At 49.4% G+C, this 13,075-nt stretch overlaps 1 protein-coding gene across 4 annotated transcripts in view; it reads left to right on the forward strand.

Moving 5' to 3' along the window:
* Window positions 1-13,075, forward strand: part of ANO2 (anoctamin 2) — a 343,520-nt gene that overhangs the window by 124,651 nt on the left and 205,794 nt on the right. For all 4 annotated transcript variants that reach the window (XM_077871350.1, XM_077871352.1, XM_077871354.1 and 1 more), the window contains one exon: window positions 3,844-3,908. In XM_077871350.1, the coding sequence (XP_077727476.1) occupies window positions 3,844-3,908 (65 nt within the window). The remainder of the gene's footprint in view (window positions 1-3,843; window positions 3,909-13,075) is intronic.

Genomic DNA, 13,075 nt, shown 5'->3' on the forward strand with positions numbered 1-13,075 from the left:
TTTAAAAAAATAATTTTTAAAAAAGGTTTTATTTATTTATTCATGAGAGATAGAGAGAGACAGAGACATAAGCAGAGGGAGAAGCAGGCTCTCTTCGGGGAGCCCAGTGTGGGACTCGATCCCAGGACCACACTCTGAGCCAAAGGCAGGTGCTCAACCACTGAGCCACTCAGATGCCCCAACAGTTGGGTTCTTTTATGGTTTCACAAAATACTAAAACCAACTGACCCACTGTCAAGTGTGAGCACCAGGGAGCCAACTGGTTGCTTGAATGCCCCAATGCATCAGGCAGGGGGGTGAGTCCCTGTGGGTCATTGCTACCTAAAGGTTTGGGGTCAGGCCGACATGTCTGGAATTCCATCCAGGGCCTCTGATATGAGGCACTGTCCATTGAGAGGGAGCTGCAGACTTTCCCTAATCTATTCGCAGGCTTGGCCGGTCGTGAAGAGGACATGGTGTGGCTCTGAGGGAGAAAGTAGATTTGCTAAAACCTGCATTAGCAGTATCTAGACACTGCATATTTAAAGGGATTGTTACAAGATACTGTGGATGTCTTCCTGTACTTTACTCCACCACGCTAATCCCCGTGGGGCAGAGGCTCCAGAGCATACATCCCTCCACCCTGATGGCTAGTCTGTTCTGGGACACTGCAGCCTGGGCTGTAGTAGCATGACCCACTTGGTCTCTAAGTATGTGTGAGTGAACATTTATAGGAATGGGGAAGGGTCTACAGTGCTCCCCGCCTGTTTCCTTGCCTCCCCTGCAGGGAGGCATGAGCCAGCTTGGGCAGAGCATTTGGCCCTAACTGCCGTGTCCCTTCCCAGGTTTGGTGCTCTGTAGTGGCAGCTCCCTCACAGGGGCTGCCCCGTCACATCCTCTGTGCCCATACAGCCTGTCTTCACTGAGCTCACGCAGCTCTCTTGGCTCAGCCTCATCTGTATCCACAAACAGAATCTAGCTTTGTGCTTGGAGGGCACTATATTGAAAACGGGACCTCCAGATGTCCTTACAGCTCTCAGTGTGGGCCGGAGCCAACTGTACCCTACTGGTTCTCAGAGCATTTTTAGTTTTTCCCTCCCAGGCAGTGGCAGATAGGTGCTCTCAGGTTCAGGTTTTGGCTTGATATGTGACTCAGAGAGGAATCCATTCTGGAGCTGGAGGTTAGAGCCTATGAGGCAGGCAGTGACGACCCACAGCCCTCAGGGGAGTCCTTGCCCGTACCTCCTGACGCACACGGGCCTCCCTGTGGGCCACGGATGATGTCACTGTGACAGCTGGGTGCTGGTGAGTGCAGGGATTGCACTAGGAGAGGGAATAGAGACCCAGGGCAGCAGAAGCACCTGAGGTGTAAGGGAGGAGGAGATTTAATGATCATGCTGGAATTCGGTTAGGAGCCACCTGTCTGGAGGGAGCAGCATCCAAACTCATGGATTCACATCTTCCTCTGCCAGTCACACAACCCCCTTTTGTGTCTGGGTTTCCTCCTTTGCAGGGGGTGCCACGTGTGGCTGCAGTTTGCTCTCTCAGGGTCCGTGCAGTTTCAGGTTCTGCTTTGCCGAGAACCTGGAGATAGTATCACAATTAAGAGTCTACACCCATGAAGTAGGAATGCTAGTTCCTATGTCAGTTTGTGAAAAAATCATGTCTTTAAAGGGTCTTCAGTGAAAAGGATGGCTTCCTGGTGTTCAACTGGATATCCAAAATATCCAGTTAGAGCTGCTTCTCCTGGACAGAATTCCTTGTGAATTCTCTGTGATGTGTAAGGACGTGTGGTGTGTAAGGAGAACAGAGAACATAACAGGATAGCCAGTGTATTGCAAACCTGTCAATTCTAGACAGAGAATTTATTACATGCTAATGCCTTTTTCATGTGGGTATCTTGATGGTGCCTAATTATTTTATATATATATATATTTTAATTTTTATTTATTTATGATAGTCACAGAGAGAGAGAGAGAGAGAGAGGCAGAGACACAGGCAGAGGGAGAAGCAGGCTCCATGCACCGGGAGCCCGATGTGGGACTCGATCCCGGGTCTCCAGGATCGCGCCCTGGGCCAAAGGCAGGCGCCAAACCGCTGCGCCACCCAGGGATCCCCGATGGTGCCTAATTATTTCATTTACCTTTGGATAATCTGTGAAGCTCGCTGGCCAGGTGTTTGAAACTGAAATGCGGTTAGTTCAAGAGTGACACGTAGGTTTTGTCCATGGGCTGGCTCTGCTAAAGTTGCTGTGCAAACATCACAAGATGACATGGCTTAATGTGGGGGTGTTGCCCCCACACCAGCACAGAAACCACTCTTGTCAAGGTCATGAGTGACCTTAAAGTCACCGAATCTGGAGGTCACTTCTCCATTCTCACCTGACCTGACCCATCAGCCGTGTTTGACTCAGCTGGTCATTTTCTTCTTTTTGAAACCAGTTGTCCTGGGGCTTCTGGGACACCACACACTGCTAGCTCTCCACATCGTTGGCTGCGCTTCTGTCTCCTTTGCTGCTCATCATCTCCTTGGTCTCTTAATGTTGCCACACCGGGGCCCCACTGTCATCCTCTTCTTTACCCACTTCCTCTCCCTTGGCGATTGCCTCCATAGTTTAATGACCTTACAAGTCATTTCCTGTCAGACATCTCCCAAATTTACATCTTCTTTGTAAAGTTAGGAGGTAAACACTCCTTTGAAATCCAGAGGCTTACACCCAGTTGCTTACTCAGTAGCCCCATTGGAATGCCTACAGGGCACCCAGACTGAGCTCCTGGTCCTATCCTTTCTCTCCGGCTTTTCCACAGCACATGGTGTCACCATTTACGCAGTGCCTCAGGACCAGTCCTCCATCTCACCCCACATCCAATCTGACACTAAGTCTTACTCTACCATTAAAACATAATCATGATCACCTGCTGCCTCGGTGCTGAAGGCCGCTTTCACCTCCCCTGGACCAGTACAGAGACCCCTGCTCCTGTGCTAGCTCTCAGTCTCTTCCCCATACAGCAGCTGGCATGAGCGATCTCCAGTCCACACCAGATCATTCCTCCTCATGGCTGCATATCTCTCCCTGGCTTCCTTCACAGTACAAAGGTTTTAGCATGGCCTGCATGCCCCTGAGTGATCTGCCACCTTGGTACCTTCTGATGTTATCTCTGATTATTCTCCTCATGCTCACGCTGCCCCAGCCACCTGGCTTCCCTATTTCCCCAGGACATACCACACATGCCTTCCTCAGGGCCTTTGCACAGGAAGAGCATGCTTCTGCCAGGCATGTTCCTTCACTTCCTTCAGGTCTCAGCTCAAATGTCACCTTGGAGAGGCCTTCCTTTGCCATCTGCCTGAAATAGCACCCTACCCTACTGCCCTGCCCTTGGTGTTCTGCTCCCTTGCCTTGATTTAGTTTTCCTCATGGCATTTATAAATCTTGTATGTTGATGTGTTTCTGTTTGTCCCCATACATCAGGGCATAAGATCTATGGTAGCAATGACTTTGTTTGGTTTACAGCTGTCTCCAGCGTCTGGCACGTAGTAGGTGCTCAATAAGTACTTGTTTAAGGAGTGAATGAAGGAATGCCAGGCTCTGCTTTGCTGGACTAAGCCAGGCGAGGGAGTGAAATGTGGGGTTATAACTGGCAGGTGTAGCAGGCACTGCCCCGGAGTGTGGTGAAGGTCACCTTTATTATGTGGGGAAGGGAAGTCAGCCTGTGTGGCCTCCTGCCTTTGGATACCTTCCTCCTGGATGTCTTGTGAGAATTTTCCTAGAAGCTGGGCTTTGAGTATAAAAGTTTGACTAGCTAAGGTGGACTGAAAAAATGGTCCCCTCGACCTCTAATCTGTTTCCCTCTTTTTCTTGTTTAGTTGCTGTATCAAGAATGGGCACGCTATGGAGTGTTTTATAAGTTTCAACCTATTGACCTCATCAGGTAAGATGTGGGGGGGCACTCTTGGGAGGACCCTAGAGTTGCAAATCCTGAAAGATACCCATCAACCCTCTTAACCCTTGGCATTCAGTCTACTGACCAAGCAGAGGCACCTGCTTTTCTGGTCTGTGATAATCCTGCTGTATGTCTGATGCCTGGGGAAGCAGCACAAGGACAGAGGGTGGGTAATAGGGTCTGTTTTGGGGCAGCAGATAATGTAATTGACATATCATGACTTCTGTCTTGAAGTCTTCAGCCTATGGTCTCTTTCCTTGCCTGCTCGTGTGTATGTGTGTGTGTGTGTGTGTGTGTGTGTGTGTGTGTGTATGCAGTTATCACTCGTCTATTGTCCTTCACATTTGTCCTGGAGGATGGGGTAAAGCAGATCCTTGGGTTATGCCCAAGTTATGCCACGGTGTTGACCAAGAGAAGGGAAGACCTGGCAAATCACATGAGGACTAAGCTGGCTGGTCTAAGAGTGAATGTCAGCTTTTTCTGGTTTCTCCACATTAGAAGGGAGAAGAAACAGAGTCTTGGGATCCCTCCCTTCAGTGCCACCCTCCTGGTACCTTGGGAGTTTTCCTAGCTTCTACAGAAGATTAATGAAAGTCCTTTGAGAGAACTTACTAGAGTGCTATAGGTCTGACTAGTCTAAATGGGTCGAGGGCTTCAGAAACTCAGTGGGCCCTTGGAGCCCAGCATCTTTCCCAGCTGGAATGTTGGGAGGCACCACTGTGCAGTGGGAAAGCATGGGCTGAGAGCGGAGGCTGAGCCCACCTAGGGGCTATTGCTTCTTTGGGAAAGCCACATTCCCTCTCTGGTCTTCAGGATCCTGCTTATCACAAATTTGGGGAAAAATGGGAGACTGACCTAAGGGATCAGTGAAGAAACCTGGTAGCCCATATTCATTTGGAAAAGATGGGGACTTTTGGCCCATGACTGACATGATGGACTCACTGCCACACGGTCACTTGTGGCTCTTATAATGAGCTAATTAATCAGCCGGTAAACACAGAGAGTGTTCCTGGCTAATTGCCCTGGGCTGGGATTGTGAGAGGGGCAGCAGCCAGAAGGACTGTGTCCAGAGGGAGGAATTCCAGCTTCTTCTTGGAAGAAGAAAGCAGCCTGGGGGCCGCAGTTTGGGTAGGTTCACCTCCCACCCAGAGATATGATGGCCCTCCCAGGGAACTGGGAGCTCGGTTTGGACGTCTCTTGACGGCAGGTGTTTGTTACAGCTGAAGACCGTTAACTGAAGTGCTGGGGTCCAGAGCAGGGCCACGGGGTGCCTGTGACTGAGGCTTCCTCACCCTGCACCTCCCATTCCTGGGCCGCCTTGTATGAAGCATGGGCCACCTAGACTGTTCTCTGGGCCACACCAAGGCTGTTTCCTCCATGCTTGGTGGGCTTTGATCTTCCTCTCTGCATCCCAAGTGGCCACCCACTCTGTCGCCTGTTTTCTCCAACTACTCATTCGTTTTTTAAAAATATGATTAAAAAATAAGAACTCTCCCTACCAGAGAGCCTTGTCTGTCCCCCCCCAGAGACCTCAGGTGACTGGCTGCCAGCTAAGTGGGAAATGGCTCCAATGTGCACTCAGTTTTGGCCACCAAAGCAGCCTCACCTGCAGTGGAAGAATTGCCTTTGGAGCAAAGCCCTGCTCTGGGGCCTGGCGGTTCCTGAGGACACAGAGCTCAAATCTGTCTAGACGGGGCATGGTGTGCTGCAGAATTGGAGGCTGTCCACTGCTCCTCACACATCAGATGGCTCAGGGAGCTCCCATAGCCCCTGGGCGAGGCCAGCAGCCTGGCTGGTTTGGCCAAAAGGGAGGAAGGCTGGAGCCTCAGGCATCTCTGGAAGGCTGGCTGGAGGGGAAGGGAAGGGGAGGCTGGATAGTATGCCGGGGGGGGGGGGTCCCGGGGGGGCTGCTGTCTACCCAGTGGTATAAGAAACTCTGACCTGGAGCCGCTGGAAGGAAAAAGTGACAGTAATTGGGGGGTGGGTGGGAGGGAAGGGCTGGGGCATTAGGGGCAAGCCGAGTAATAGGTGGGTAAGCGAGGTGGCAAGCAAGAACACATTGCTAGAGGGTTCATGAACAGGGAGAAAACAGGGTGCAGGGTGTGGGCCACGGCTACCCGCACTCAGCAGGTGCCACCCGAAACTCATGTTACAATTGCCTTCCAAATGGCCCAACTCACTTTTTCTGATTCTGTCAAGGCCACCTCCTTCCTCCTCTTTGTCGGCTGTCCTTTCTCCTTTCCCACGGCCTGCCCTGACGCCAGGTCCTGTGGGTGCTTCTCACTGCCCATTCTCTCCAGCGGCTTCTCCATCTTTCCTGCCGCCACCTGTCGGGACCCACCTGGCCCATGGAGTCCAGCCGGTGGCTGCCTTCCCTGAGCCGTCACCGGCCCCCACACCGGGTCAGTGCTGTTCTGTTGCTACTTTACTAACGTGGACTATACTCTCTTTGTGCTGCATGTAGAAATTGCACCCATATGTTTGTGTTGAAAGATTGGCAGAAGCAGGGGAGTCTTACAGAAGTTAGAAATGATAATTGATACAAAGCTTACTAGGAGGTATTCCCGCCTATTTCCTTGGACACTCAGCTCCTTATTTTCAGTGCAGAGCTTCTGTTCCTCCTGTGGATTCCCAGTGCTCCTCCCTTATGCCAACCATTTGGAACATTCTAAAGCATTGAGCAGTTGGGAACTCAGTGGAGCAGTGTGGGGAGGGCGGGGAGAACTGTTTGCGTTTTGAAAGCCCCAGAACTGTCTTTCCCCTTCCACAGGCCTTCAAGCCTAAACTTGCAGTTTGGGGTTTGAGGCTCCTTTCCTAGGTGTTGCAAGTGGACAGAGGGGAGGCAAGGCACCCTTCCCTGTACCTTTCACCCCTGCCTCCTGCTGCTGCACCTTCATTCATGCCCAGCAGGCTGCACTGTGAGTCTGCTGATGACTGGTTCCCAGCCCAACAGGGCTCTCCAACCCTGGATCCTATCTTTGCTCTAGAAAGCTTGGGTGGGGTGTGAGCTGAGTGTGTGTGTGTGTGTGTGTGTGTGTGTGTGTGTAAACGTTGCCTGGAAAGTTCTCCAGGGAGGTATCCAGCAAGGATGCCACTCACAGTAGTTCTCTCTGGCAACTTCTAGCCAGCAGCACTTGTGCCCTGGCAGGAACACAGCTTATGACCAAGACAATGGATGAAATGATGCCTTAGCTGCAAGTAAATGACTCCTCTGGTCCCTTAGGAGCCATGAGAGGGTCCTCACAGCCAGAAAAGTAGATTTTTTTTTGCCTATATACTGCTCTGGGTTTACTCCCTAATATCCTAGGAGGGAATCAGTCTTATTTTCTGGGGAATCGGGGGACTTGGGGCCTCTTGGATTTGTACAGATGTGACCCACTATTAGTCAGGGCCATGACCTGTCTTTTCACTAAGATTAATGTCTGCTCACAGGCTGATTTTCTTAGCAGGAAGGTTTTAATATGGATGAGACAAAGGTTTTAAATCTGAGTCTGATTAGCTCCTGTGTTGAAGCTGATCTACAAAATTTTTGTTTTTAACCCTGGCCACGGGCTGCATATGATGGTGTGAGAAAGAGAGGAGGTCCAGAAGTCTCCTAAGCTTAGCATGATGGCAGCACATTGGCTTTGGGGAATTCACCCAGGGGATAACACGAGGGCACCATAGCGTTTGCTGTACGGAATCAGGAATACAGTCTGGAGAGGAGTGATTCCCTTTCAGGAATGCCCACTTCATGAGGGAGGCTTCCTAAAAATCAGGCCCTGGGCATGAAACCCATCCATGTGGCAGCTCTGGAGTTCTCTTAGAAATGTCCTGGCTTGAAGCCTTCAGTTATGAACACTTCCACAGTGGCTTGAGAGTGATTTCTATGGGGTTGTACCATCTCAGGAGCCTTTGGGCCTCATCTGATGAGACGGGTGGCCCTGTGTCCCCACCTTGCTACATACACATCTTTGTCACCTTAGAATCCCAGATCTTTCTATCCTAGTCCGTGGGGAGCCTGTCTGGAGCCTTGGCATCACAGGAGCTGCCTTTCCCTCCTCCTACATAAGACAGAGGGCCTTGTCCTCCCCAGAGTTCTCCAGGACAGCCTCTAGAAGGCTGTGTGATTTGATCCATTCCCTCTTGGTCTCTGGGCCCCACTTCTACCCTCCTGAAATGTGACCCATCTAAATCCCTCCAGAAGGAAGACAGAGGAAGCCACATTCTTTCTTAGGAGGCTTCTCAGCAGGCCAGGCTCAGGGAGGACCAGCTGCAGCTGGTTTGGGGGAGGGAATGGAGAGTAAAAAAATGTTGATCAACCTGTGATTAATTATTTCCTGAGCCCTGCTGCCTCCTCCTTGATCCTTCTCTGGGATGTATAAAGGCAGTTCAGTCCAATGCAGTATAAGCATTTACTGATGCTTACGGTGAGCAAGTCTTTGTGCTAGGCAGCATGAGGAGGTGAAGTGAATCCAGCAGTTATGTAGGGAGGTAGGCATATGCAAGGCAGGATGAAGTGAGGGCTTATAAGGATTATAACATAAGTACAAACCTAATACTGCAGGGCAACAGATGAAGAGTAATTGCTACTAGCAGAATAAGGGAAGGCTTCCTGGAAGAGGTGGCCCTTGAATTAGAAATGCTCCTTTCTGAAAAGCTGAGGTTAAAGGCCATGAATGTGTCTTCATAGCCAGCTTGGGCTACTCCATATATGGATTTACTGTTTAGCCCGCTATCAATGGCCAGAAATCCCACTGACCCAAAGTCAGATCCTTCACAACTATTGATTATGAGTGGTTTAGGTCAAAAGTTGACTTGTGTAGATTCTGTGCCAATCTGGCCCACGTCCCTCATTCTGCCCTGTGAGTTAGAGAATCCAGTGTTGAAGTTGGTGAGGCTAGATCCAAGGGAGGGGAGGCCAAGGAGAGGTGCAATATAGGACTAGACCCTGGTGTTTGCATGGGTCCCAACATTTGAAGTATTGGATTTAGCTGGGAAGCATTTTGCAGGCTGGAAAGAATTAGCATCTTGTGGGCCTGAAGAATGTTCCTTTTCCTTCCAGAGGTCGAGAGGTAGAGTAGACATGGAACAACAGGCTGTAGCAGATTAAGGCAGGGCCAAAACAAGGATGGTAATGTTCTGTGCTATTATATTCTGGCCCATTTTACAGATGAGGAAATAAGTTAGGCTGTTTATTAAGTCTAGCGTCTCCTCCTGGGGGAAAGCCTGTGGCCTGTGACCTATAAGGAGTTGGAATAAAGTGTTCTCCACTCTAGGCTGTACCCAGAGGCTGGCTTGGTCATAGTAGGGCAGCCTCTCAAGTTTCAGAACAGCCTTCCATGGATGGTGGCTCCTGTTTCAGATCAAACTCTTCATTCTGCCTGGAATGTCAGCCTTATGGTACAAATGGTGGATCCCCAGCACCAGGAAGCTACACACACACACACACACACACACACACACTTCCCAGGCCCACCCGGAATTCCATGGGCAGCACTGAGGTAGGACCAGGCTGTACAGCTCACAGCTCATTGCCTCCTTGATTCTTTTCTATCCAACATCCTGGGGAGGAAGAGAGGCTGCTATTATTCTAAAGATATATGGCAAGCTATATACTGCACGTCCCTTTGGTCCCTCATGAGCAACGAACTCTCAGTTACCCACAACCACCGGTACCAAACCGTGGCACAGAGAGGTGGATGGCACTTAGGGGTCATCATCTTGAGGCCTGGCCTGGAGCGAAGGGATGGAGACTTGCTCTCTCACAGCATATTCATCTAGCAAATGCCCAGCCTTGGCTTGATTTTTCTTGTAGTAGAGAGCACATTGCCTCAGGGGAAGCTTGTTTCTCTGCTGGACGTTTCTAGCCACTAGGAGGTCATGAACCAGAGAAGTAACTTTGCTGGTTTCCCTCCTTTTGATTCCAGTTCAGCTTCCAGGAGCTCAGTCCTTTAAAAAATGGAAAAGAACTCTTGTGTCCCTAATGGCTCTCACGTACCTGAGGTGTTTTTTTTTTTTTTTTTTTCTGTACATATATAACACTCCCAGGCCTTTCTGCATGTCCTCATGTGACACGGGATGCTCAGCAGCAGCATCGTCCCAATGCTTCTTTTCTGGGCTCAGTGGCCTGGGAAACTTAGAGCAGGGTCCTTCTACACACCTTACCTGGTGTAGGGGAACCAACACATATTTTCCATTGACCATATATCGGATGCTAGTGCCGGGCACATGGAAATGAACTCGAGGTCAGGGTCAGACCTCTAAGCCTGTAGATGACCCCTAGTTTTTCTGGGAAATGAAGGGACAAGCTGGTGGAGAAATTTGCAAAAAGCAACTGTGAGGCTGTAAAAAATAGCACATGGAAGAGATCATGAGGGGAAACTAGGAAACTGGGACCCCCAAACTAGTTATCTACGGTGATGGGCTCAGGTGAATTGGCTATGCCTAAGGCAAAGATTATTGGGGGTGACCATAACTATTTCTGGGAATATCCATGTGATGTGTTATGGCACTCGAAGACCCTGGAAATTGTCAAGGCCCACTTTTAGGATCACATCACTTACCAAATCATGGCAAAGCCTCACGTGTGTCTAAGGTCATCACACCCAAGGAAAGAACTCAGCTAGACTAGAAATAGTTCAGGGAAGAAAAAGCGAATGTGATCAGAGATTTGGAGAGGATGCATCTGAAGACAATCTTAAACAAATAAGAGCTCCCTATCCAGGAAGAAAATGGAGAGGGAGCGAGGCTGCCACTTACAAAGTTAGAGGATGGATAGAGCATGCATTGAGTCCTGGCTTAGGGACATTCCTGTAGACTAGGAGCAGTGGGTTAAGAATGAAAAGAACTTTCTTTTAGCTCCAGCTTTGTTTCCAGTTGATGTAATGTCTGGACAAGCCATTTTCTCCTGAACCTCAGTTTTCTTGGCTATGAAATAGGGACTATACGACCTGTTCCACATGGCCCACGATGTTATTTTGAAGACTGTGATAAAGTATCACACAAATACTGTGATGATGGACATAGTCTTGGTTAAATAAAGGCATTATTTATCCACTCCCTAGAGGAAAACAATAATATTCCCTAAGCTGGCAGGATTTTGCATAGCTCTCCAGCTCAGGAGTTTTGACAAATACTGTATAATCATAAGACTATGTTTGTTTTGTTTTTACAGTAAATCAATGCATTTTAACCATGTACCTTTGTGTGTGGGCTCCCAATGATCCTGCAAAGTGGGTATTCTTACCTCCATTTTACAGATGAGGATACTGAATTCGGTGAGACAAGGAGCTTCCATAAGCCACAGAGCCAGCCCGTCTGGGGTTCAAACCAAGGCCTACCTGACTCCAGAAATGATTGTTTTTTTGTTTTGTTTTTTTCCCTTGTAACATGTGGCTGAAGGTTACACAGAGCAAGCTAGGTTTCCAGCTATCTGATGTTAAGCTCTGAGGGAAAACTGGTGTGGGGTCAGTACCACTCTGGTCAGTGGAGCTCACTGGCCATAGTCAGCCTCTGCCTTACAGTGGGGTTGTTGTCATGAGCATTCCCCTGTGCATAGCAGGAATGATGGGCCACTCTTAGCTTGTTGAGCTGGATAGAATCATTTGTGCCTCTGTTAGGCAGAGAATGCCATGTTTTTGATTTCTCAATTCCACTTTTTATAGTTTTTTTGTTGTGACATCTTCCATGTTGTCAGCTGTCACTTCTTGTTTTTGTCAACTTAGTAGCTCTCTCCATGGCACTACTGTATTGCGGGGTCTCAGTTGTAGGTTTCACAACAGACACCCCCATTGGTTTGCACTGGGCTCTGGGGGAGACTCTTCCGTGGCCTGTCCCAGTGTCTGGCTCCTGTCCAATGTGGGATTTTGTGGAGGCTCTGCCTCTGTCATGGGAATGTCTTCTTGTTTTCCAGTGAGAGTGAAGTGGGGTTTCTGAAGCTCTAGGGGCCTCAGACATGGGAGCAGAGTAAGTATGACACCATCAGATCACAGAAACCCAGACTCTCGAAGGTTTTTCTTAAAACAGAACTGAGAGTCTGTTAACAACATGAGAATGGATCTTCACGGGTTTACTGGATGAAGAGCTTTGTCCTGGGATTGGTGTCAAAGCTAAAAGAAGGCAGGGAACAGGAAGCTCGAAGTGTCATGGCGGGACACAAGGTGCTTCCAGTAGAACGCTGCTGATGGAGGTCACAGAGCTCTAAGTAGTATACTTATAAGCGGGTGGCTGACACTCACAGCGATCTGTCAGTGTGCCAGGGCCACGTTGTAGAAGGTTTCAAAGGGGTAGTAACTTGATTTAGTATGGTTTGTGAGAGAAAAAGGCAACTTATGGGACAGGTGAGTTTGGAGTAGAAAGCAGAGATTTGAAAGAGAAAAGAATTGTGGTTGGGAGATTTACGGGACCTGGGTGAAAGCATTCTTGGTCAAGAGAGGCTGACTGGTAGAGACCCAAGTGTGGCTGGGGCCGAGGAGGGGCTGAGAAGCAAGCAGAGGGTTATAGGCAGTGGTTGGAGGAGACATTTGAAACAGTGAGGAAAGAGAGCCCAGGCAAAGGGGTCAGGACAGGGGACAACCAACTGTCAAGCGATTTCTCTGGAATTTAGGCAGGTGGCAAAACAGCTTATAGTGGTTTGGGAACTTGTGTGCTCCTAGCTATGAGGTGAGAGCAGACGGCTTCTCGCCTACTCTCTTGGGAAACTTTGGGCAAGTCATTCAGCCTTTTTGGACCTGGTGTGATCTCTCTGCCTGACAGAGAAAGGGGAATCTGTCCTCCCCGACAAAGCCTCTCGGCTGGCTGTGGCAGGTGCAAGCCTGTCTGTGGGAGTCAAGGACCTCAGGTAGATCTAAGGGATTGATCTTGCCTTAGAAAGAGTGAGAGGACTAGCATGTGGATAAGTTACCATGGACACGGCCCAACTGTTTGATCCCGGGAGCCACTGTCTCACCACGTGTCTCTGGAACCCTTGAGCTCCCCGTTCCTGCTAATGATATTCCCTTGAGTGATGTTCTCCACCCACACCACATGGGTATGTAACCAACATAAACAGAAAACGTCTTAACACGTTGAATAACATTGGCGGATCACACGTTACAACAACAACCACAAGATAGCTAAATTTAATTAGCCTGACACGCCTGGGCTTTTCGCAGAGGGACATGCCTCTGTTTTAG

The sequence above is a fragment of the Canis aureus genome, chromosome 25, assembly GCF_053574225.1.
Source record: "Canis aureus isolate CA01 chromosome 25, VMU_Caureus_v.1.0, whole genome shotgun sequence".
NCBI classification, from domain to species: domain Eukaryota; kingdom Metazoa; phylum Chordata; class Mammalia; order Carnivora; family Canidae; genus Canis; species Canis aureus.